The sequence below is a fragment of the Myotis daubentonii genome, chromosome 14 (assembly GCF_963259705.1).
Source record: "Myotis daubentonii chromosome 14, mMyoDau2.1, whole genome shotgun sequence".
NCBI classification, from domain to species: Eukaryota; Metazoa; Chordata; class Mammalia; order Chiroptera; family Vespertilionidae; genus Myotis; species Myotis daubentonii.
Genome location: NC_081853.1, coordinates 23,038,214 through 23,064,964, shown reverse-complemented (window position 1 = coordinate 23,064,964; position 26,751 = coordinate 23,038,214). Strand labels below are relative to the sequence as shown.

The window sequence follows — 26,751 nt, the reverse complement described above, 5'->3', positions numbered from 1 at the left end:
CCCCTCCCTTCCACTCTCTCTAAAAATCAATGGAAAAAATATCCTTGGGTGAGGATTAACAAAACAAACAAACAAACAAACAAAAAATTCTGATCTCTTTTGAATTCAGGAACCCCTTAAAGAGTCTGATGAGCCCTGGCCGGTTTGGCTCAGTGGATAGAGCGTCAGCCTGCGAACTGAAGGGTCCCAGGTTTGATTCAGGCCAAGGGCACATGCCTCGGTTGTGGGCTCCATCCCCAGTAGGGGCCATGCAGAAGGCAGCCAATCAGTGATCCTCTCTCATCACTGATGTTTCTATCTCTCTCTCCCTCTCCCTTCCTCTCTTAAAAATCAATAAAGACATTATGCTAAGTGAAATAAGCCAGTCAATGAAAGAAAAATACCACATGATCTCACTCATTTATGGATAATAAAGACCATTATAAACTGATGAACAAAAATAGATACAGAGGCAGAGCAGCATCGAACAGACTGTCAAACTACAGCAGGAGGCCGGGGAGGGTTGTAGAGGAGGGGGGTAAGAGATCAACCAAAGGACTTGTATGCATGCATATAAGCATAACCAACGGACACAAGACACTGGGGCGTAGGGGAGGATGGGGGAAGGTCAAGGGGAAGAAAAAAAGAGGAGACATATGTACTACTCGTTGTAATATTTTAAGCAATAAAACAAAATTTAAAAAAATTAATAAAGGCCCTAACTGGTTTGGCTCAGTGGATAGAGCGTCAGCCTGCGGACTGAAAGGTCCCAGGTTCGATTCCGGTCAAGGGCATGTACTTTGGTTGCAGGCACATCCCCAATAGGAGGAGTGCAGGAGGCAGCTGATCGATGTTTCTCTCTCATCGATGTGTCTAACTCTATCCCTCTCCCTCTCTGTAAAAAATCAATAAAATATATATGTTTTTAAAAATCAATAAAGAAATCTATTTTTTAAAAAATAGTCTGATGAACCCTATGGCCTGTCTCCTCTGTCAGCAAAAACATATACACAGTTTTACTTATCCCTTCTGAAAGTGTTTCAAGAATGTCTGAAGAAATGATTGGATGATTGTGTATTCGGATGGGAATAAACCCTAGCTGAAGCAATCTTTGTTCCCTCCTTTTGGTGCGGTGCCAAGGCCCTGGGTCCCCTAATCTCCCTCCCCAAGACCCATGAGACAGAGGTAGAGTAATTATTATTATCAGCTTTATTATTGGCATGAAGGCAGGGAGGTGGTGACAGTGCAAGGCCCTTCTGTGGGTGAGGGAGTGGAGGACTTGACCAGCCAGCACTGATCCTCCAAGCTGGCCTCCCAATGGGTTCCAGGGCTCCAGGTGCCTCTGGCTTTCAGCAGAAGCAGTGGGTGGGTGGGCAGGTGGGCAGATTGCAGGCATTGGATAAATAGGCTCCTTAGGGCTGCTCTGGGGCTGGGGTCGGACTGGGGTTGGGAGGCGGTGGGGGGCGAGGCTGGATGTCCCTGGTGCGCATATAGGACAGCAGCTGCTCCGGGATCTCCGCCAGCACATCCTTGGCTAGTCGGGCCATGCTCAGCACATGGTTCCCTGATCGGTCGACATAGTCTCGGAATGGGACAAACTAGGACAGGCACAGACAATCAGGTGTGAGTGGTGGCCAAGGGAGTGGGGAAGAGGGGCAGTAGAAAGGCTTCCTCTTTGACCCCTAACATCTCTTTCCAAATATCCCTCTAACCTGGGGGATATTGCTTTCTTTCCACCCATTTTTTTTTCACCTTCTATTCATCCTCAACTCACTCCAGTTTGACTTCACACAATCTACCGAAACTGCTTTTGGTACTGTTGTCAATAGCCCCATGTTCCCAAATCAGTCCAATGGGTAGTAATTGTCAGTCCTCATTTTACTTCTCTCTCCATTACATTTGATTATGATCTTCCGGGACACATCCCACTCTTGACACACCACATTGCTGGATTTTCTCCTGCCTTTCTGGGTAAGTTTCCCTTTCCTCCCATTCCTCTGAGTTTGAGCTAATCTCTAAACCTGGTTCCTTCTCTCTCAAGTCTCTTCCTAGGTGATTTTATACACTCCCGTCACTTTAAAAACTGTTCCCTGATGACTCCCAAGTTTATATATTCATCCCTAGCCTCTTCTTAAATGTTCAGAACCACGTATTTAATTGCTTGTATCATATCTCCATTCAGTTGTCTTAGATACCTCAAATCCAATGTGTTCACAACTGAATTCTAATCCTTTCTGCCAAATCTGCTCCTCCTTCAGCTTTCCCTTCCCAGTTAATGGGACTATTACCCAGTTGCTCAAGCTAGAAAACTGAGAATCATCCTGAAGCCCCACTCACTCACCATCACCATTTAATCAAATAATCAGCTGTTGTAAACGTTTTCTTAAATAATCGTTTGAACCTGCTTATATCTTCACTGCTTCTACAGTGGGGCCTTGACTTACGAGTGTCCTGACTAAGGAGTTTTTTGAGATACCAGCTGTCTTTCGGCCGATTTTTTGCATTGAGTTGACAGAGTAATTTGAGTTAATGAGCTCCTTAACGAGCTCGGTCTCGGAACGAATTAAACTCGTAAGTCAAGGCCCCACTGTATTCCCATCCAGAGCCCTATTGCCTTCCCTCTACTACTTAAAGGCTTCTTCACTAATGGGTCTACCGCCCTTCTCTCTCGCCCTGCTACAGTCCACTCTCCATGAAGCAGAGGTCCTCTTAAAATGGAAGTCTGACCATCTCACTTCCCTATATGAAATCATTCAAGAGCTTTCCTATTTTTAAAGAACAAAACCCCCAAATCTTCACCATGATCGGCATAGCCTTGGCTACCCCTTTCTCTTACTCACTGTGATCCCGTTAACCCTGGTTTCTTGCCTTTTCCATGATTGGACCAATTCTTCTGAGCCTCAGGGCCTTCTTTCATGCTGTCCCTCTGCCTGTAATGCTTATAGGTTTCAGCTCAAATGTAATTTCCTCAAAGAAGCCTTCCCTGACTACCCTACCTAAGACAGGTCCTTGTGATAGACTCTCACAGTGGCATTTGCTGTTCCTCTGGAGCACTTATCACAACCTAATGAGATATTCGGCTGTGTGATTATTATTGGCTGCCTCCATTAGAAGGCAGAGGCTTTGGGGATCTACACTATGGATCCATAATGGCTATAGCAACCTGCCTGTTTCTCACCAAGATTTTGTTCAGCGAAAGCAGGAGGGCTAAAAGAGTGAGGGGTGAAAGGTGGGTGATTAAGAAGGCAGAAGAAAGAATGGCTGCCAACTTAGTCTCTCCTTCCCATCATGCCTTTCAGCTCCATGACTTCCTCTCCCTGGTCAGGTCTACCTGAACGATGTCTCGCTCAGCATAGCGGCCCCTAGAGGATACACGGACATCATCACCATCCAACTCTTCCATTGCTGTAAAAAAGACACCCCTCAGCTGATTGACCTCTCCCACACCAACCAACCCATGCGGCCCCTTCCGTCTTAGCTCCCCTTCAGAGTCATCATGAGAATGCCTTGTGATTGTCAAAGTCCTACAATTATTAGGCATTGCTATGGCATTATTATTATTATGCCTTTCCACACATTCCATCCTCCCAGGAATCCCAAGAGGGAAGTATTCAGATCAACAGCCTTGGTTATGATGAGGAAACAGGTTCAGAAAAGGTCTGTGACTTGGCCAAGGTCCAACACAGGCATCCATCGTATTTTTTGTGGAGGGGAGGCCTGGGTGCCCAGTTTCTCCTTTATTTTCCCCAATTATTGGTCCCACTCAGGGACAACCCCCATCCTACTCACCCTCAAACATGGCTGGTCCCACACCAACAATAATGATAGACATGGGCAGTGAGGAGGCCTGTGAGGGAAAGAGGATGAATGGCTGGGGTCAGTAGCCATAATAAGGGAGGTGACTGTTGAGAGCAATTTTTTGTGCATGTGTTATATTTCTGCACATCGTGCAAGTAGAGGCACTGATTTCCTTTGTTCCAGACTATTTTTGCAAGGATGTCTGCATGTTAAAGATATAGTGTCTTTCTTTAGAGCCAAGGGCACCTTTGTTTAATGCCCAGTATAATAAAATGTCTCACACTGGAACAAAGTGGAGAAACTAGGCACCCAGGCCTGTCTTCCAAACATTACTGCCCATCATAAAACACAGGGGTTTCCTAAACCCAGGGTTTCTGTTCTATAATGCAGCTGACTGGATGCAGGTGTCATCTGGCCCTCTTAACATCATCTTGTGGGAATTGGGGCTTAGAGAATAAGAGAAAATGCTGATACTCGAGCTACTGCTATTGCTGGGAATAACAGAGTTCTTTGTCCCTGTTCCACAAGTCTTGTGTCTTTTGCTAGCATTCATGAAACTGGCAGGCTAAATTGTTAGCTTTAAACCTCTTGACAAGTATTCCTTAATTTAATAAATATTAAATTAAAATCTCAGTCCCTTCACAGTTATTAACAGTGACCCCTCCCTGCCAAGTCCTCCTCCTCAGACTCACACTGACAATGGCTTCCTTGGTCTGTGTCATGTCAGAGATGACTCCATCGGTGATGATGAGCAGAACATAGTACTGGGAACCATCAGAGATTTTGGCTGCAGCCCTGGGTGAGAGGCCAAGAACAGAATCCAGCTGAAAGCCCAGAGAGACCAATGAGAACACCCCACTCATAGCGCTTCCACAGGCAGCGTGTAAGTGCCAGGCAAGGACTGGGGCTTCTGAAGCTCATGCTCCTTCCCCAGACCTGAGTGCCTGCCACTGTCTGCCCGTAACATTTGTGGAGCACATAATATGGTAGGTTCTGTGTTAGGCACTGAAGGTACACCACGAGAAAAAACAAGTCTATCCCAGCCCTCTCAATGGGAGGCAGATATTGATTCAAGAATCACTGAAATAGGTATAAAATTACACTTATTATGAGTGCTGTGTTAGAAAAGGACACTGCTGTGAGGGTGTATAGTAGGGATTCCTGGCATAGTCCGAATCAGCGAAGGCTTATTTAAGGAAACAATGTTTGAGAATGAAGGAGAGGTTAAATGAAGGGGGGATCAGTCCAGGTAGAAGGAATAGCATGGACAGAGGTCCTGTGATGGGACTGAAGGAAGCCCACCCTGTCTGGAGCCTAGAAAGTGAGGGAAACAGACGGGACCATGTGGCTGAGGTGGGGCAGGAGCCAGACCACACAGGACTTTGTTGCCCCTGGGAAGATTTTGGAATTTATACAAGAGCATGACCAAAGGCTGAAGGCCTCCTTTCTTCACTCATCTCACCTGTTTCACCTCACTCCCTTCTCCCCTCTGCTGAACACAGCCCATTTCCTGGGCTGCTGGGTCCCCGGTCAGTATAACTGCTGTTCTCAGAACTCCTTTTTCTTCTCTGACCATTAATCTTTGAATCCAAGATTTTTCCATGTGAAAAGGACTTCAGAAGTAATTGAGTCCAGTCCCCTTACCTTACATATTCGAAAAACAAGGCCTTGAGAGAGCACAAAGGCCATGGTAGAGCCAGGTCTCCTGACATCCATTCTCAAGCCCTGTGTGTGCTGGAAAGGATGGAACTACACTATCCATTAAAGTATTCCTAGCCACATATGGCTATTGAAATGTAAGTGAATTAAGTTAAATAGAATTAAACATTTAGTTCCTTATTCACCCTATGTTTCAAGTGTTCAGTGTCCATATGTGACCATATTGGACATCACAGTTACAGAACATTTCTATCATCACAGAAAGTTCTATTGGACTGTGCTGGTATTTAAGCCTAATATCTAAAAACCAGAGGAAAGCATGGTGGAGAATTCAAATAGCCATGGCTCAGTTTTCCCAGTGCCTAGGGTGGGATTGGGTTATAATCTTCCTTAGCAGCCCCTGTTCCCTTTCTGAATTCTGGCCACAGCCTCTTCATAGGCCTGGACTGGGACCATTTCCTGTCACTGATTTTACAGATATCATTGCACACTGGCTGTGTGTCAGGCACCAAGCTCAGTGCTAAGCATGCAGCAGAGAATAGGATATTGTCCTGGGGAGATGAATGCTTACACCATTATGATACATTGAGGTTAGGGCTTTGAGGACATAACATCTAACCTAAGACAAAAATGAGTACAAGTTAGCCAGATGAAGATGTTGCCAAGGTAGCAGAGAGGAGTGGGAGGAGGGAGGGGAGGTAAAAGGAAAAGTGTTCCAGAGAGAGGGTTTGCATGTGCAAACCAAGATATATGTTCTAGTGGCATATATAGGATTACAGGAGAGAGATGAGGCTGGTACAGTGGGTGAAGGCCCACACATGAAGGGATTTGTGAGCCAGGGGCAATGGGAGGCATGGAATGGTTTGGGGGCTTGGGAGGTACATCTCTGTAGATACCTGGCATTACCAAGGCCATTTAGACCTCTGAGATGGGTGACTGGCTGGGGAGGCCAGTCTGTGCCTCACTTGGCTACTGGATGGTAAAAAATGAAGAGTCATCTATGATCATTAAAATCATAGCTGCAGTCCCGAAGAAGAAGAAAAAACCAGCTCGCGGAAACCAAGATGGCGGCATAGGTTAACGCCGGAGTTTGCTGCTTTGAACAACTACTTCAAAAGTGAAACCAAAAAACGGAAGGGACATCACCCAGAACCACAGGAACGCTGGCTGAGTGGAAGTCCTACAACTAGGAGGAAAGAGAAACGCACACGGACACTCAGAGGAGGCGCAGTGCTGAAGTCAAATTCTGAGGTGCGGAGTGTGCGGAGCGAGCTGGCGGCAGAGGGCGCGGTTGTTGTTTTCAATCGGGAGGGAGTTGCAGACTCTGAGCACCAGATCCGGGCGAGTCTTTAGGGACCCAGACTCAAACAGGAGAAGCGGGACTGTCTGGCTTCGGTCAGAGCGAGTGCAGCTTTCTCTCCCAGCTTTGCAGCGGGTGCTGGGACTCAGAGAGGTAGAGCCCCTGGGGACAGGACTGAGAGCCGCCATAACTGCTCTCTCGGGCCCACCCTGTTGATCCTGTGCGACCTGCCCCGCCCAAGCCCTGCACAGAGGCATTTGCCGGATAGCCTCAGGCAAAGGCTAGATTAGCACCTCCCTAGAGGACAGAAGTTCTCTCACTGCTGACACAGCTGATTCTCATAGCCACTTGGCCTGGAGGTCAAACCCTCCCTGGAATTAGCTACAACAATCAAGATTTAACTATAAGACTTCGAACAAAGACCACTAGGGGGTGCACCAAGGAAGCATAACAAAATGTGAAGACAAAGAAACAGGACAAAATTGTCAAAGGAAGATATAGAGTTCAGAACCACACTTTTAAGGTCTCTCAAGAACTGTTTAGAAGCTGCCGATAAACTTAATGAGATCTACACGAAAACTAATAAGACCCTCGATCTTATATTGGGGAACCAACTAGAAATTAAGCATACACGGACTGAAATAACGAATATTATACAGACGCCCGACAGCAGACCAGAGGAGCGCAAGAATCAAATCAATGATTTGAAATGCGAGGAAGCAAAAAACATCCAACCGGAAAAGCAAAATGAAAAAACAATCCAAAAATGCGAGGACAGTGTAAGGAGCCTCTGGGACAGCTTCAAGTGTACCAACATCAGAATTATAGGGGTGCCAGAAGATGAGAGAGAGCAAGATATTGAAAACCTATTTGAAGAAATAATGACAGAAAACTTCCCCCACCTGGTGAAAGAAATGGACTTACAGGTCCAAGAAGCGCGGAGAACCCCAAACAAAAGGAATCCAAAGAGGACCACACCAAGACACATCATAATTAAAATGCCAAGAGCAAAAGATAAAGAAAGAATCTTAAAAACAGCAAGAGAAAGAAACTCAGTTACCTACAAGGGGATACCCATACGACTGTCAGCTGATTTCTCAACAGAAACTATGCAGGCCAGAAGGGAGTGGCAAGAAATATTCAAAGTGATGAATACCAAGAACCTACAACCAAGATTACTTTATCCAGCAAAGCTATCATTCAGAATTGAAGGTCAGATAAAGAGCTTCACAGATAAGGAAAAGCTAAAGGAGTTCATCACCACCAAACCAGGATTATATGAAATGCTGAAAGGTATCCTTTAAGAAGAGGAAGAGGAAGAAAAAGGTAAAGATACAAATTATGAACAACAAATATGCATCTATCAACAAGTGAATCTAAGAATCAAGTGAATAAATAATCTGATGAACAGAATGAACTGTTGATTATAATAGAATCAGGGACATAGAAAGGGAATGGACTGACTATTCTTGGGGGGGAAAGGGGTGTGGGAGATGTGGGAAGAGACTGGACAAAAATCGTGCACCTATGGATGAGGACAGTGGGTGGGGAGTGAGGGCGGAGGGTGGGGGGGGGGAACTGGGAGGAGGGGAGTTATGGGGGGAAAAAATAAAGAGGAACAAATGTAATAATCTGAACAATAAAGATTTAATTAAAAAAAAAAATCATAGCTGCAGCCTGGCCATCATGGTTCAGTGGTTGAGTGTCGACCTATGAACCAGGAGGTCACAGTTCGATTCCTGGTCAGGGCATATGCTAGGGTTGCAGGCTCGATCCCCAGTAGGGGGCGTGTAGGAGGCAGCCAGTCAATGATTCTTTCTCCATCATTGATGTTTCTATCTCTCTTTCCCTCTCCCTTCAATAAAAATATATTTTAAAAAACACCCTTAGCTGCACACTTGTAATTTAATCCTTATAATCATTCTATAAGGTAGGCACATTTTTATTCCTATTTTTTAAATGAGAGAATTGAAGTTCAGAGACATTAAGTAGCATCCCCAAGGGATGGTGAGGCCATGGTCCAACTCCATGCTTGACCAACTGAGCCTAAAGCCTGAGCTCTTGATGCCCTCTCTCCATTCCCAGGCTGTTCTTTGGATACTCCTCCATCCCACATGCATGGCACATTATGATCCTAGTATACTGTTCACTCTTTCCTGAGCTTGCCCCTTCACACCTCTGTGCTTTTCACATGTGGTCCTTCTGTCAGACCTACTCTACTCCATTCTCTGATAAAGTTCAACTTGCCCTCTAGACCCAGAGTGGCAGCCCCCTTCATGAGAAGGCTGCCTTGCATTTCTCAGACTAGGTTATACCCTCCCCTCCTCTCCCTCTGCCTTCTAGGATATCGCCCACTGAAATGGGCTGTTCTCACACCCATTTGGGTGCCAGGTTGTGTGCCTAGGGGGACCCAAGGCAACAGAATACATGTCCCATCCATTGTACTGTATGATCATGTGGATAAAGCTAGATGACTCTATGTACACTTAAAACACTTTTTTTTTCTAAATTAAAGCAAACATGGACACAGTGTGAGAAGAATGTAAAATGTGTATGAATTTTTAAGATAAAATATGGGGACTTCAAAGACATTTTCAGTCTGGCTGCTTTCAGCTGTGCCCCCAGATTCCCCTGGGGGAAGCAGTCACTTGCCTTTGCTGACAGGCGACTTGCTGGAAAAGTCTGGGAAGCTCTAGCCTACAGAAGGTAATGATTTATTTATATTTCTGTCTCTTGCACCACGGTGGGAACTCCCAAGGGCAGAGATTAAATCTGATTCATCTGTGTGTCTCCAGTGCCTCAGCAGAGAACTGAGCTCACAGCTGATGCCCTCTGAATAGTAATAACTATAATAATAGTAACAGTAATAGCTAACATCTATAGTACTTATGATGTGGCAGGCACTGTTCTAAGTGCTTGACAGATGTTAACTTAGTTAGTCTTCACAACCCTGTGATATGGATATTGTTATCACCATTGTACAACTGAGGAAACAGACACAGGGAGGTTAAGAGCCTTGCCCAGAGTCTTACAGCTATAAGAGGTAGAGTGTGTGTATGAGCTAGTCTGACTCCACATTCATGTTACATTGCTCCTTTTCTTAATGTTTATCTATTTATTTGTTCATTCTCACCCGAGCATATTTTTCCATTGATTTTTAGAGAGAGTGGAAGGGAGGGGGAGAGACAGAGAGAGAGAAAAATTGATGTGAGAGAGACACATCAATTGGTTGCCTCTGCACGCAGCCTGACCAGGGCCAGGGATCAAGCCCACAACTGAGGTAGGTGTCCTTGACCAGAATCAAACCTGGGACCCTTCAGTCTGTGGGCCGACTCTATCCACTGAGCCAAACCGGTTAGGACTTCTTAATGTTTATTAAATGAATGAATGAATGAATGAATGAGTGACCTTGTCCAAGATAACATTTAAGAAGTCTGTTTAATAACAACTAAAGAATATGCTCAGGCTCTACTATTAAGTGAAAAAAATCAGTAGTGAAATATTATATGTAATTTGACTGCAATTCTGGATGCATAAGGAAAAGACTGTCAAAATACATATATATATGTTGGGCAGTATTCTGGGTGATTTCTTATTTCTCCATTCTTGAAATTTTCCATAGCAATGTTATGTGTTATGTTACTATCATCCTTATTATGAATTAAAAAATAAATTTTTACTAGGGAAAAAGGAAGTCTATGGACATATAAATCTCCCTGAAATCCTTCCACTTCTATTAATTTTGTTTCTTTTTTTTTATAATATATATTTTATTGATTTCAGAGAGGACGGGAGAGGGAGAGAGAGATAGAAACATCAATGATGAGAGAGAATCATTGATTGGTTGCCTCCTGAACACCTCCCACTGGGGATCAAGCCTGCAACCCAGGCATGGGCCCCTGACTGGAATTGAACCCAGGACCCCAACACTCTATCCATCGAGCCAAACCAGCCAGGGCTAGATTTGTTTCTTTATTTCATATTTTTACTTTCAAGCTTTCTGAGGTACTTAGTTTTAGTTGGGTCTCTTCAATTCAGCATTTAGTATGACTTATTTTTTTTTTTTAAATATATTTTATTGATTTTTTACAGAGAGGAAGGGAGAGAGAGAGAGAGAGTTAGAAACATCGATGAGAGAGAAACATCGATTAGCTGCCTCTTGCACATCTCCCACTGGGGATGTGCCCGCAACCCAGGTACATGCCCTTGACCGGAATCGAACCCGGGACCTTTCAGTCCGCAGGCCGACGCTCTATCCACTGAGCCAAACCGGTTTCGGCTAGTATGACTTATTTTTAAGTTTAATCAGAGAGTATTTTTCCTTTAGTAGGTGAGCTTATCCAACTTGTGTTTATTGACACATGTTTAGTTTTAGTACTGTCATTTTTAATTTGCATTTACAAAATAATTTGATATGTGATCTGGACTTTATTTTGTTTATTTTTATTCTGAAAATTTGGAGTTACTGCCTGGCCTGTGTGGCTCTGTGGTTGAGCATCGACCCATGCACCAAGAGGTTGCTGGTTTGATTCCCTGTCAGCATACGCCCAGGTAGCAGGCTAGATCCCCAGTAGGGGCATGCAGGAAGCAGCCGATCAATGTTTCTCTATCATTGATGTTTCTATCTTTCTCCCTCTCCCTCTCCCTTCTTCCCTCCCTAAAAAATCAATAAAAACATATTTAAAGTCTGTTTAAAAAATTGGGGTTACTCATATTTTTATTTGTTTTTTAAATCCTTACCTGAGGATATGTTTTTATTGATTTTAGAGAGAGACATGGATGTGAGATAGAAACATCAATTGGTTACTTCCCATATGTGCCGAACCAGGCAGGGAAATGAATGAACCTGCAACCCAGGTACATACTAGGAATCAAACCCACGACCCTTCGGTCCATGGGCGGATACTCTAAGCACTGAGCCAAACCAGCCAGGGCATACTCTTATATTTTTTATTAATTTATTTTTTAAAATATATTTTTATTGATTTCAAAGAGGAAGGGAGAGGGAGAGAGAGATAGAAACATCAATGATGAGAGAGAACCATCGATTGGCTGCCTCCTGCATGCCCCCCACAGGGGAACAAGCCTGCAACATGTGCCCCTGACTGGAATCGAACCCAGGACCCTTCAGTCCGCAGGCCAACACTCCATCCACTAAGCCAAACCAGCTAGGGCACTCTTATGTTTTTTAATCTGTTTTTTATTGAGCACTTACTATGGTCAGACACTGTACTAATAATTATTTTATCTTTTTTTACCATCATTAAAATTTTTTAAATTTATGATTATGCATTCATTGGTTGCTTCTTGTATCTACCCTGACCGGGAATTGAACCTGCAACCTTGGAGTATTGGCATGACGCTCTAACCAACTGAGCTACCCAGCCAGGGCTTTGTACTAATAATTCTTTTTTTAAAAAAATATATTTTGTTGATTTTTTACAGAGAGGAAGGGAGAGGAATAGAGAACTAGAAACGTCGATGAGAGAGAAACATCAATTAGCTGCCTCCTGCTCACCCCCAACTGGGGATGTGCCCGCAACCAAGGTACATGCCCTTGCCTGGAATCGAACCTGGGACCCTTCAGTCTGCAGGCCAACACTCTATCCACTGAGTCAAACCAGTCAGGGCTGTGCTAATAATTCTTACATTGTTATCTAATTGCAACCTCTCAATAACTCTATAAAGAAGGGGCTATTGTTATCCATTATTACACCCATAATGGAGGCTTAGAGAGGCTAAATTGCATAAGTCGCATAGTGAGTGGTGGAAACAGGATCACTCCCAGATCTGATGCCAAAGCTTGTAACTTAACTGTTGTGCTATAGGCCTTTCTCTCCCCCAAACTTGATGTTTCAGTTGTTCCCAGGAAGTGGGGCTGGGGTAGTTTGCTGATACCCTCTCTGACCCAGAATAAGGCATTTATAACCTCTTTATACCAAGGGCTGGCTAACACAAACTTTCACCCTCTTCCCAAAGCCCAAGCTCACTAAGAATGGTTCTAACTATCCTTGGGAAGTCAGTCCCCTGTCTGGGTCCCCTTGTTCTCCTCAAACTCCATCAAGTTATCTTACCTGGCCACCTGGTTGATGACAGGAGCAAAATAGGTGGGCCCGTAGAGCTGCACTGTGCGCAGGCTCTGGAAGTAGCTCTCCAGCACACCCTCAATGCCCGCACAGTTGGGGTCCTCATCATTGTTGTTCTGTCAGGGAAGATGCCCTGCTGGGCTGGGCCCATGCAGGGTACACCCAGTAGTGCTCTGATCCAAGCTCACTCCTTCGTTTTATCATCACTCTCTTTTCATGCCCCGCCCACCAAACACCAGCCCTGCTCCCCCTCCCTGCTCTTCTCCCCTATCATAGCTTCCTGCTCCTCTGCAGGTCCATGACCCTTAGAAGAAATGTAAATAGAAGAAATTTGTCAACTTGGGTGGACCAGATGCCAGGGCATGGAGTGTAGGCTCTGGCCCATACCATACCAGGGGGAACTGATGGGAGATCCGTCCTTCTGGGGGCAGCTTGGCCCCAAAGCCGTAGGCTGGGAAGAGCTTGTCACTGTCATAGTCCTGGATGATTTCTCCCACTGCCTTGAGGGCCATGGCATAGGCGCTGAGCTGGTAGGGACTCATGTAGTGCAGGGAGGTTGGCTGCAGGGGATTCCCTGTAGGGACACAGGAGCCCCAGCCTTATAGTCACCTTTCTCATGCATCTATTCATCTGCCTATCCTGGTATGCATCCATACATCTATCCATTCATCCACCCTTTACCCATGTATTCCCTTATTATTTTATCCAATCATCCATATATTCATTTGTCCATCTGTCCACCCACCAACCCTTACATTTATCCATCAATTTATCTACCTATCCACACATTCACCCACCCACTAGCATAAATCCATCTGTCTACCTATATCCATCTGCCTTTTCATTCTCTTATCCAACCATCCATCCATCCATCCATCCATCCATCCATCCATCCATCCATCCATCCATCCACTTGTCCACCTGCCATTTCTTTTCCATCCATCCATACAGCCATATTCATCTGTCCAACCATCCATTCCATTTATTCACTTGCCTATCCTCATATGGATCCATCCACCTGTCCACTCATTCATTCCCCATCTACTTACCCATTGTTGCCCCTAATTTAAACATCTGTCCATTTACCCACCCACATACTCATCCATGCATCCTATTGTTCTTACGAACACATCTACCCTCTCTGTTCATCTGTCTACCCAACCAGTCATCACTCACCACCCATTCCTCTATCCATCTGTCCTTATACCCCTATTCTCTACCATTCATTCATTTACTCATCCACCTCTTGAACTATCTGTCCTTTCAACTTTCCTGATCCATTCACACACTTATTTTCCTATACCCTCTGCTCACCCTTACGCCCAATAATCTCTCCCCAACATTCCTGCCTAATACCAGCCTCGCTGGGCGTTGCCTCAAGCCTCGGCTTACTGGGTACATGAACTCTTATCCCTAGCTTGGAATCCAGACTAATCCTAAGGACTTCCTCCACATCCCATTCCCCAAACCATGCCTCACCATTAGAAGCTGTAAAGTCAATGGCTACTGTGAAGTTCAGCTGGGTCCTGTCAGGGAAATAGATGGATTGAGAAGTGAGGGACCAATACTTATTATACCAGGATTTCTCAAACACTAGTGTGCATATGAACCACCTGGGGATCATATTAAAATATATATTCTAATCTGGATTTTCTGATTGGAACCTGAGATTCTATATTTTAAGAAACTTCCAAGTGATGCAGATGCTGCTGGTCCATGGAGCACACTTTGGGTAGCAGAATTAAATGCCTACTGTATGAAAAGTGTATTACGTGTCGTTTAACTTAACCCTTACTATAGCCTGAAAGTAGTAATTAACATCTCCATTTTACATAGGAGAAAAGCAAGGATCAGAGAAGCAAAGTACCTTTCTCAGGTCTGCCTGCCTCCACTGAACCAAGCAGAATGTCCCTATAGTCTGCTTGGGCTTGCCCTCTCCCTTGACCTCTCCCCTCTTGCCTAGACATAACTTTGTATAGGCCCCAGTCAGATTACTGGGGCCACCTTTGAAGACCACTGGTCTGGAATCTTAGGACTGGCTCTAAGCCAGCACCAGGGGCTGCTCATCCGTGGCCTCATTTAAGCCATGACTTCAAGGGAGTCTGAGAGCCAGGGACAAAGCCTCGAGGACACTATGCATTTTACAGAGTGCGTTATAGTATGCCAAGTGTTTTAAGTTTGTTTTCATGATCTCATTGGACCCTGACAATTCATAAATAAAAAAACTGAGGCTCAGAACTGGGAGGAACTTGTTTATCCCAAAGCTTAGCCTGTAACTCACCCTCCTTTGATGTAATCCACAAAAGTGAATTCCGAGTCCACAGAGAAAGAGAGCAGTGTCACCTGTGGGATAGAAAAGGCAGCCCTGCTACTTTGGAAAGGGCAGTTGGCGTGGCAGAAGGGAAAGAGACCCATGATGCCACCCCTGCCACACCCTGACCCACCTTCTCCAATTTCGGAAAGGGCAAAAAGAGGAAGCTGTCAGAAACATATTTGGATTTCCAAAGGTATATTAAATTGGGAAATACAATTTAGATTTTTAAAAAATATATTCTACAAAAAGGGTAAAGATCAAAAATTTTCCACAGTTGAGAAAAAAAGAGGAAAAACTTAATGGTGCCACTTTGTGCTCAACATTACTAATCCAAATAATGTGTACCTACAGCCTTTTGGGACCCCCAACATGCTATGTCAATGGAGATAGACACAGAAGGATCCAGGGAAGGTCAAAGCTCCAGGGAGCACTCACAGTTCCCGAGTTGACATATTTCTTCTTCTTACATTTCTTCCGAGGGTTAAGTACCTAAGTGAGAAAGATAACAGTGATGGTGGGAAACCGAGGGAGGGAACTACAGACTGATCACACTGGGATGAGGGATGACCTGGGCAACCTGGGCAGGGCTGGAGCTCTCACCTCATATACTGTAAACTGGTTCTGGGCCTTGCTCAGCTCCCGGTAGCTGGTGGTGAACTCACCAATGAAGTCATGGCTGCAATGAGGCCAGGGGTGGGTGAGTAGCAGCTGCTGCTGGCTTGGAACCAGGCCTAAAAACAGACTTTTATTCTCACTATCCTCTTACTCTACTTGAGCTGTAGGGCATTGGTGCTAGGGCCAGAAGAATGGCCAAGCTAAGGGGAAGAGAAGGGAAGAGACCGTGTACTAGAGAGACAACTGAGGGGATCAGTTGTACCCAAGGTCTTGGTATCTATCATCACCCTTCCTGGTTCCCAAAGCCACTTTGGGGGTTCTAGTGAAGGTACTACACATTATAGGGAACTGTTTGGGTTAAGTACAGGAGAAGGCAGTTCTACCTTCCATCCCGGTCCCAGTCATACACATCGATCTTCACTGTTCTGAAATGCAAAAGATAAAGATAGGCTGGGTGTGTATGACAAATCTTAGAGACACCCCCACCTTTACCATACACAAATTATCTTCCCATCTACCCATCAGTCCTTCCATCAACGTTCCTCCCATTTGTCCATCTATTCTATCTATTCATTCATCAATCCATGCACAATACCCAACTATCTACTGCCACTACCAGTACTACTATTACTACTGCTGCTCTTTGTACCACTATTGCTATTCTTTACCACATCCTACTATATTCCAAGCATTGTTCCCAGAACTTTCACAGATTGTCTCATTTATCAACCACCTTATAAAGTAAGTACTATTATTCTTACTTTTTGGATAAGGAAGCTGAAGTACAAAAACAAAACAAAATAGTAACTTGACTAAGGATCATAACTGAGCTGAGATTAAACTCAGACATCCTGGTTCCAAAGACCTTGTTCTTAACTTCTATGCCTAAGTCACCCCCATATGTCCATCTATCTGTGTGGCAGTCCATTCAACCATCTATCTATCCATCTAGCCACCCATTTACCCATATATTCGCCAATCCAATTACATATTAATTCCTATCTTTGTCCATCCATCTAACTATATATGCAGCCATTCACTGACTCATTGATGCATGCAAGCATCCATCTGCCTGTCCATTCATCTCTCCAACCAAACATCTGACCATCTGATATCTGTTCATCCTATATTCCATTCATCTATAACCATGTCTGTGCCCATCCGTCTTTCCACCCACCTATCTTCATACTGCCCATTTATTAGTTTATATGGTCAGCCTGTCCATCTGTTTTATACTCATCCATCAACTAATTTATCCACCCATCTACTATCCATTCATCTGTCCACCCATCAAAATACCTATCACTCCATTTATTTATCCTCCTGCTTTTCCAATCATCCCTCTGCCTCTCTAGTCCACCAATGAGAGATCCACCCCACCAATCTCTCATATAGCCATCCATCTATTTATCCATTTACTCATCTATACATAATCTGTCCATCCACTAATCCAGCCATCAATCTACTTATCCATTCATATATCTCCCCTTCTACCCATCCATCAATCCTCTTATAACACCCATCCATATTCCCACCCATCAATTCACCATTCTACATACATCCATCTGACGATCCACCCATGTATCTTCTCACTCATTTGTTCATTTGCCCATCCATCCATCCATCCATCCATCCATCCATCCATCCATCCGTCCGTCCATCCGTCCATCCATTCACTTATCCATCCATGTGGCTATCCATTTGCTTCTCCATCCAATCATCTCCATGCCCAAAACTGTCTCACTGAGCAGGATCCTCTAACACTATTATGACTCTCTGACATCATTCTGGGGCCCCACTCTCATGCCGTTGTCCTCTTACTCCCTAGCGTATGCTGAAGCAGACCTGTCATAGTCTCCATTGCACAGTGCCCGCACAGGGATGCTGAAGGGTTGCCACACGGGGTTCAATGTGTTTTTCACAACCTCTGTCTTGTGGCAGATGGTGAACCTGGAGAGGAGCAAGAGATTAAAACTTGCCTTTGGGTAGGACTGAGCCCAGAGAGAAGGCCTGATACTCTTAGAGATTTCGGGGATTCTCCCACTTGTTAAGCACATGTTGTGTGCTTCCTTGAATGAATTCTGGACTCAGGTCCTGGTGGAGTCTATGATGCCCAACCTAAGAACCCTAATGGGCCCATGGTCACAGTGGGAGAGGCTAGGTGCCACTGGAGAGAGTAGTGACTCACGTGCCATCCTCATTGCTCCTATAGAACACAAGGAAGGGGTCTGATTTCCCAAAGAAGTCCTTCTTGTCCAGCTTGTTTGCACACAGCTGCATGGTAGCAATGTCCTAGGGATGAAGTTGGGCTGTTGACCTCGATTGTCCCATAGCCTCAGACAGTCCACTAAAGGGAGTTTGGGGAGAGAAGCAAGCCTTCTGGGTCTAGCATGTGGCCCTTACTAACCCGGCAATTGCTAAGCTCTTCTGCGGTCAGCAATATGGTCCCACACTTCTTTCCTGGTACACCCCTGGAAGCAGAAAAAGCCTCTTTGTGAGGGGGGAGAGTAGGCAACAAGGATTGGGGTGGCCAATCTGGGATTGGGTGGGTGGGCCAAGGGATTCATTTTGCTATTTACTGACAGTCCCCTGAGTGTGTCCCCTTCTGTCCTGAGTGGCTCCTAGTGGGGAAGGGCTTAACTTTGACTGGGTAGGGGTCTATAGTCTTGTTTGGGGCTAATATAACCTAGGTGGGCATCTCATAATGGTATAATGAGAAAGACATAGGATTTAAAAGTCCTGGAATTTCTATCCAAACCTAGGGTAAAGGGTCTATTTTTCAGATCAAAGATGCTGTGCTTTCCAAAGACTGTGAAGAGTGAAATATAAAAGACAAGTGAAGCCTGGCCAGCATGGCTCAGTAGTTGAGCCGTGACCCATGAAGCAAGAGGTCACTGGTTCGATTCCCAGTCAGGGCACATGCCCGGTTGCCGGGCTCCAATCCCAGTTGAGGGCATGCAGGAAGCAGCAGATCGATGATGTTTCTCTCTCATCGATATTTCCATCTCTCTATCCCTCTCCTTTCCCCTCTCTCTAAAATAAATAAAAACATATTAAAAAAAAATCCCTAACCGGTTTGGCTCAGTGGATAGAGCGTCAGCCTGCGGACTGAGGGGTCCCAGGTTCGATTCTGGTCGAGGGCATGTACCTTGGTTGCGGGCACTTCCCCTGTGGGGGGTGTGTGGGAGGCAGCTGATCGATGTTTCTCTCCCATCGATGTTTCTGGCTCTCTGTCCCTCTCCGTTCCTCTCTGTGAAGAATCAGTAAAATATACTAAAAAAAAAAAAAAAAAAAAGACAAGGGACGCCCTGGCCGGTGTTTCTAAGTGGTTAGAGCTTCAGACTGTGCACCGCCGAAGGGTCGTAGGTTCATTTCCCAGGCAAGGGCATTTGTACCTTAGTTGTAGGTTAGATCCCCAGCACTGGTAGGTCGGGTACTGAAGGAGGCAACCGATTGATATGTCTCTCTCTCCCTCTCCCTCCCTTTCACTCTCTTTAGAAATCAATGGATTAACAACAACAAAAAAAGACAAGGGAAGCCTTAACCTCTCCTAACCCATGTGCATGAAGGTTGCATACCAGGACATCTATCTCCAACTTGCACTGGGTCTCCAAACAGTCAGGAACCTTGTTTACATGGACCTATGAACCCTGATCCTCAAAAGGATCCCAAGTATGGGAGAGGAAAGCTAGGTCAGAAGTGTTCCGAATTCAAGTCCTGGCACCAACTTGTTATGTGATTTTTCCCATTTTTAAAATGAGAATTTTGAACCATTTATTTGGCTTCTTCGATCTTTGACTTTTTGTACTTTAAAAAGACACGTGTGATGAGTACAGGGATTCTTCACCTGCACATCCAGGACAAAGTCACTGATCCCACTGCCTTCTCACTGCTTTTCACCTTTTTTTTTTTTTTAAATACATTTTATTGATTTTTTTTTACAGAGAAAGGGAGAGGGATAGAGAGCTAGAAACATCAATGAGACAGAAACATCAATCAGTTGCCTCCTGCACACTTCCCACTGGGTATGTGCCCGCAACCAAGGCACATGCCCTTGACTGGAATCGAACCTGGGACCCTTGAGTCCGCAGGCCAACGCTCTATCCACTGAGCCAAACCGGTTAGGGTGCTTTTCACCTTCTTGATGTTCTCTCTCACCTCCTCACCCAATGTAAATTCCAGTCAGTGATTATAATAGTCACTACCTTGCATCCTACCCTTTTCCCTTGTCCTTCTCTCACTTTAATATACTTATTTGTTGAAACCACTGCTCTAGTTAAACCCAATTCTCTGCCCAACCCATACTGCACCGATACAACTGATATGACCAGAGGAAAACATATAATCATGCTAACTGATCTCATTTTAAAATTTATTTATTTATTTATTTATTTATTTGAGAGAGAGAGAAACATAGACTTGTTCTTCCATTTATTTATGCATGCATTGGTTGATTCTTGTATGTGCCCTGACTGGGATCAAACCCACAACCTTGGCATATTGGGATGATGCTGTAATCAACTGAGATATCCCAGTCAGGGCTCTAATTGGTCTTATTTTATTATATATATATATATATATATATATATATATATATATATATATATATATATACTTAAAATATGTTTTTATTGATTTCAGAGAGGAAGGGAGAAGGATAGAGATAGAAACATCAATGATGAGAGAGAATCATCGATTAGCTGCCTCCTGCACACCCTCTACTGGGTAGCAAGCCCACAACTCGGGCATGTGCCCTGACCAGGAATTGAACGGTGATCTCCTGGTTCATAGGTCAATGCTCAATCACTGAACAACACTGGCCAGCTAGTCTCATTATAAATGCATGACCACAAACCTCAAGAGGGCCCGTCTATAGTCAGACTACAGGTCCCAAGATCCTTTACTCTTCAGTTCTGCTAGGTGGCCGTTTCACTCCTTCTTTACTCTCTTCAAACCCAAAAACCATCCTCCCCCATCCTCACTCTCAGCCAATGACCTTGTTTCCTATTTCACTGACAAGACTGAAACAACCAGAAGAGAATGTCCACTGACCCACCACATCTCCTCTGCCTCCGGTATCTTCACACACACAACCATCTTCCTACCAATGCTATAAATGACTATGCATGTGTCTATTCACCCCTCCACTGTGTGCTACATTCCCATCTTCTTGCCTACCTACACAGGGCATCACTCCAGCAATTTCTTCTCATTTTATTACTTCAGTTTCCACTGGGTCTTTCCCTTTAACATACAAATGTGGTATAATTTTTCTCATGTTAAAAAATTACAAAACTATTCTTTTTTTACAAAATTGATTTTTAGAGAGAGAAGAAAGGAGAGGGATAGAGAGATAGAAACATCGATGAAAAGAAAACATCATTGATTAGCTGCTTCCTGCACACCGCAAGCGGGGCATGTGCCCTAACCAGGAATCGAACCAGTGATCTCTTGGTTCATGGGTTGATGCTCACCACAGAGCCACACCGGCCAGCCACAAAACTATTCTTGACCTCACTTTCCTCTCTAGCCACCCCTCCTTTTCTCTTCTATTCTTTGCAGCAAAGCCCATTGAAAGATTCCTTGACTCCCTTCTCTTCATTCTTTTCTAAATTTCTCCAACTCTCTCTCCTTCAAAACTATGCTTGTCAGAGTCACCAGTGACCTCTATCTTGCTAAGTCCATTGGCAAATTCCTAATTCTCACCTTACTTAACATGCAGAAGTTTTTGACATGGTAGTCACTTTCCTCCTTGATCCAAGTCTTTCACTTTGCTTCCAGGACAACACCACCTAATGCTTCTTCTTAGTCTCCTCTTCTAGTTCCATCTCATGGGGTCTCAGTCTTTGACCCTCTCTCTCCACTTATCTAGTCTTATGGCCTTAAAGAGCATCTAAGACTCATGTATCTTCTTTAAAAAAATTTTATTATTGTTTTCAGAGAGGAAGGGAGGGGGAGAAACATCAATGATAATCATTGATTGGCTGCCTACTGCACACCCCGTACTGGGGATCAAGCTCTCAACCCGGCAACCCGGGCATGTGCCCTTGACTGGAATCGAACCTGGAACCTTTCAGTCAAAAAGCCAATGCTCTACCCATTGAGCAAAACCAGCTAGGGCAAGACTCATGTATCTTATTGTCTACTTGACATCTCCATTCGAATGTCTAATAAAAATTATGAAATTCAACAAGTCAGACTGAACTTCTGATAGAATTCCCCACCAACTTACTTCTCCCTGACTTTTTTTTTTTTTTTAATCATCTCAGTTTATGACAACTCGGTCATCCTGTTGTTCAAGTCAAAGGCTTTGGTGTCATCCTTGACTCCTCTTTTCCTCTGACATCCATATTCAATCTGTCAAGAAACTGTTGGCTCCACCTTCACAGTATATCCAGAATCTGACCACTTCTCCCCTCCTTCACTGCTACCTCCCTGGACTACTATAATAGCCTTCCAGTTGACTCCTTGCTTCTACCTTTGTTGTACCAAGATCTATTCTAAACCCAGCAGCCAGCATCATACTTTGAAAGCATTGTCATATTATGTCACTTCTCTGCTTAGAACTCTCCAGTGACTTCCAACTCAGAGCAAAAGCTAAAATCCTTACAATGGCTATAAGGTCCTCACTGTTAACTCTCCCACATCACTTCCTCCTTTCCCCTTGCTCCCCTGGCTCCAGCCACACTGGCTTCTTGCTGCTCTTTGAACATATTAGGCTTTTGCACTGGCAGTTTCCTCTGCCTGGAACATTCCTCCTCCAGACATCTGCATGGCTCACTCCCCTCCTTCCTTCAGGTCATTGCTCCAAAGTTACCTCTCCAAGAGGCCCACTTAACCATTTTGTTTCAATCCCCCTATTTCTGCTCTACTTAGCTTTTTACCATGGCACTTACTGTCTAATATGTTATGTAATTTACTTATTATGTCTATTTTGTAGGTCTCACCCCCCCACTCCTTAGTATAAGCTCCCCAAGGACAGGAACCTTTGTTCTGTTCACATTACAGCCTAAGCCCCTTAAACAGTGGCTGACAGAGTATATGCCCAGTAATATTTGTGAAATGGATATATCCCTGGTATCTAGCACAGGGAATGGCATATGAAACATGCTAATAAATATTTAGTACATAATGGAAATTCCAGAGGACTTGACTTAGTGAGTGGAAACCTCATGGAAGAGAAGAGCTTGGAAGTGGACCTTATAGGTTGAAAGACTTAGAAAACCAGTGAGGAGAGAGAGAAGACATGCCAGGCCTGAGATAGACTTTAACACAATCCTAGAGATTAGAGCTTCCCCCTCGAGGATGATGGGAACCACTGAAGGCTCCTGACCAGGGGGAATCCCAGCTTCTACTACCAGGTCAGCAGGATCTTTGGGAGGAGAATTTGGAGGCACCCACCCTTCCCCCCTCACTCCTTCCAGTTCAGCTTACGTGAGGGGTCGCTCTACACGGCTACCCTGGCCTCCAATCACCTCTCCCAGGGCCAGGAACGCTTGTCCCAGGAAATCCTGCACAGGGACATGGAGTCAGCGAGGCCTGGAGAGGCTGGGGGTGCAGAGTCCCAGCCCAGCCCTGGAGAAGAGGCCACACCAGCCCAGCCACAACGACCAGGGTGTTTCAAGGAGGCGGGACATAGCAAGAACCACCGCCCAGCCGGTGCTTTAAATGAGCAGGGGGCGGGGGGCGGGGGGCGAGGAGGGGTGTTCCCTAAGCAAGCTCCCCTTCTTGGTCCTGTCATTTTAAGCTGCTCTCCATGTTGCCATCCCACCCCTCACCTCCACCCTCCCCACTCCGCCCAGCCGGGTTCAGCCTCACCTTCTACAGGACCCAGCAGCGGCCGAGAAGAAAGACGAGCAGTGAGTAGGAGGCACAGGTGGGAAGCCGAGGCAGGAACCGGAGAAGGGCCGGGAAGGGTGGGTTCGGACCAGAGAAGGTAGAGTCGGGGTTAAGAGGTAGGAGGGTTCCAAAGAGGGTCGTTTCACCCTGAGCGACGCACGTGTGCCCAGACCGCGAGGGGACGCTCGCTCACCGGTTTGGAGATGTTGGTTTTGGAGTCGACGTTGTACCTGGAAAGAGAGTAGGAGCAGCGTCGGGCGGGGGGGGAGAGCCTGGATAGGGGGTCGAGTTTCAAGTGCTGGTTAAAACTGCGGCCAGAATTAAACCGGGATCTCCTTTGGGGTAGGCGTCAGAGTCGCAGAGGGTCAGACCTGTGCGAGGCCAAATCAGGGCCTGCTGTGGGCGGGGGCGGGACCTAGACGCAGGTGGAGCCAAATGAGGGAGCAGAGTTGTGGGCAGAGTTGTGGGCTTGGGAGTGAACTGGATTGGATGTGACCTAAGGGCAGGGCGAAGCCGACGTGGGGCGGAGTTAAGATTAGAGTGGACCCCCCTCTTCTAAGTGGGACCGAACTGGGCCTTGGGAAGGAACTAGCCCGGGATGCCAAGTGGGGGTGTAGCCAGCCAGAATTTCAGGTCGGGGGGCGGTCCAAGCCAGAATTCTGGGCGGGGCTCACACATCGAAGCGCAGGTTTTGCTTTTCTTCAAAGAAATAGTCAAGGACGAATTTGCGCACGAAGTCTGGGTTCAGCGTGTTGTCGATCACCTCGGTCCGTCCGAACTGGATAGGGGGTGGGGGTGCTCAGAGTCAGCGTGGAGCCTGCAAAGTGGGCTGGGGTTTGATTCCCCGGGGCAGCTCTGGGCTGAAAGAGGACTCGCGGACTCACCTCCCTCCACTCCTGGCTGGCCCGGCTCTGCGTGTAAAGCACCACCACTGCAGGCGGGAGTGGGGGCGGGGAGAGAAGGACGTCAGGTCAGTCTGCACCCCCTCCCCGCTCCTCTGTCGCGCCCGCACACCGAATTGCCCTCCACCCCGCCCTGGTGCCGCCTACTGGGGTCGGACTTGGAGAAGGTGTCGAGGTCCAGCAGGTTCCTAGAGAAAGCGACAGACAGACGGATAGAGGGTGGGTCATTCTGAAGCCCACCGCCTCAACTCGGCCCTGAGTTGGGCACCCGGGGGAGGCATGGGGCTCCAATCGCACCTCCCTTCCTCATTCCTATATCCAGCCTGGGTCCGCGTTGTTAGCACCCTGGACAGCACCGGAAATCTCAGCCCAAGGACCGCTTCCCTGCGGGCTGGACAGGTCCGTGTCCACAGTGTCCCCAGGAATGAGGGTTAGCCCCAGAACTTTGTCCTCCTGGGGCCCAGAATCTACTGGATCCCCGCGACCCATCCCTTGAACCCGCAGGCTAAGTGAGCCCATTTTTTGCGGGTGGGACTGTTCAAGGAAACCCCCTCCCCTAACAGGGAGTCTGCATCCACGATTTTCCTGCTCCAGATTCTTCTTCCCCCCGGGTCTAGCCCCTGTCCGCCCCAGCCCCGGAGCCGGTTGGGGCTGGGCAGTGCCTACGCCCTCTCCAGCTGGCCAGCTCACCGGCAGGACACGGTAATCTCAATCTTGGTAGCGGGGACGCTGCGTTCAGAGGCTCCGCTGAGAGACATGGCTGGTCTCTCAGCTGGTCGGGTGGCCGGAGCGGCGGAGGGCTAGGAGTACCGGCGGCGGCGGGGCCGGCCCCTGTGCTGCCGCGGTGGCGGCTGCACTCCCTCCAGCACTGTGCGCTCTCCCGCCGCTCACGCCTGGACTGTGGCCGCGGGCAGCAACTCCAGAAGGCAACACAGCCCCGCCCAGCCCTGCGGGGGGCCCCCGCCCCATTGGAGCAGCCTCGGGCTGTCCGGGAACCTTACCCAGACCCCCTCCAACCTACACCTTGGGAGAATCCTTCCAGGGCATTTTTCTGGGGCAAATCCCATGCCTCCTGAAGAGCTATCCACAGCGCTGAAGGGTTTGGGGCGCCTAATGGGCTATTGGGACCTTCCCTCTACCTAAGCCCTCCCTCAACAATCTGCTTCTCCCCCTCCCACTGCTGCCCTCCTAGGTCTCTGAACAGAAAGTCACACATTTGTTCACATTAGCTGTGCGACCTTGGGCAAGTTACTCAACATCTCTGTGGCTCAGTCTCATTAGTAGAAAGGCCATTATAGCACCTACTTGGGGCTGTTGTGAAATTTTATTGAGATAATCCATGAAAAGGACTTGGCACAAGGTGTTATACACAGTAAATTCTCAAGTATGTTTTGCTTCCTCTGCGCACTCATACCAATGACCTCTCTTGTATTAAGAGTCAGAGCTCATCCTAGCTGGTTTGGCTCAACGCATAGAGTGTCAGCCTACGGACCAAGTGGTCCCGGGTTCGATTCCAGTCAAGGGCACATCCCTTGGTTGCAGGCTCCTTCCCTGGCCCGGGTCCTGGTCGGGGCAGGAGGCAACCAATCGATGTGAGCACATTGATGTTTCTATCTTTCCCTTTCTCTTCCACTCTCTCTCAAAAGATCAATGGAGCCCTGACTGGTTTGGCTCAGTGGATAGAGCGTCGGCCTGCGGACTCAAGGGTCCCATGTTCGATTCCGGTCAAGGGCATGTACCTTGGTTGCGGGCACATCCCCAGCAGGGGGTGTGCAGGAGGTAGATGATCAATCGATGTTTCTAACTCTCTATCCCTCTCCCTTCCTCTCTGTAAAAAAATGTGGTATCATTGGAGGAATCTTTTCAACAACAGGCATGTTACATGGAATTGGAAAATTTATAGTTGAAATAATTTGCTGTCGTTTCAGACTTGGATCCTATAAACCCGTCAATTCTGTTCCCTTTGCGGATGGCCACACAGACAACCACTTACCTCTTTTAGAAAATAGTACACATTAGCACCTCCTAGGTGAAGGAGAAAAACTTTTTGCCTGAGACATCAAACCTTTTTTAATAATAAAATATTGTGCTATATATTCAAAAGAACAAAAAAACATGAATGGAAAGCAGGAATCATACCTAGAAAAAAAAGAAAAAACCCAAACTGAAATCCTATATATGTTGTGTCTGTTACAAATGTCTTAGAAGAAATTATGCAGCTAATCAGTGAATAAGTCCAACTGGAATATTGTTTCGAAG

At 46.2% G+C, this 26,751-nt stretch overlaps 1 protein-coding gene across 3 annotated transcripts; it reads right to left on the bottom strand.

Annotated features, from left to right (window-relative positions):
* Positions 1 to 1,165: 1,165 nt before the first annotated feature.
* Positions 1,166 to 25,624, bottom strand: CPNE9 (copine family member 9). 3 transcript variants are annotated; one of them, XM_059663475.1, is made up of 21 exons: positions 25,183 to 25,624; positions 24,640 to 24,680; positions 24,475 to 24,521; positions 24,265 to 24,368; positions 23,784 to 23,820; positions 23,570 to 23,572; positions 23,186 to 23,262; positions 18,159 to 18,222; positions 17,940 to 18,043; positions 17,597 to 17,701; positions 16,135 to 16,176; positions 15,737 to 15,812; positions 15,572 to 15,625; positions 15,104 to 15,165; positions 14,302 to 14,348; positions 13,215 to 13,396; positions 12,811 to 12,938; positions 4,470 to 4,572; positions 3,769 to 3,826; positions 3,311 to 3,384; positions 1,166 to 1,577 (listed from the first exon to the last, which is right to left on the bottom strand). In XM_059663475.1, exons 1-21 carry the CDS (start codon positions 25,248 to 25,250, stop codon positions 1,392 to 1,394), a joined length of 1,662 nt encoding a protein of 553 aa, XP_059519458.1. In that variant the 5' UTR covers positions 25,251 to 25,624; the 3' UTR covers positions 1,166 to 1,391. The 3 variants fall into 3 exon arrangements, with proteins under 3 accessions (XP_059519458.1, XP_059519456.1, XP_059519457.1); XM_059663473.1 differs by lacking the exons at positions 18,159 to 18,222; positions 23,784 to 23,820; positions 24,265 to 24,368; ... (1 more) ...; positions 24,640 to 24,680; positions 25,183 to 25,624 and having other exon boundaries at positions 23,570 to 23,703; XM_059663474.1 differs by lacking the exons at positions 17,940 to 18,043; positions 18,159 to 18,222; positions 23,186 to 23,262; ... (4 more) ...; positions 24,640 to 24,680; positions 25,183 to 25,624 and having other exon boundaries at positions 15,737 to 15,867; positions 17,597 to 17,653.
* Positions 25,625 to 26,751: the final 1,127 nt, after the last annotated feature.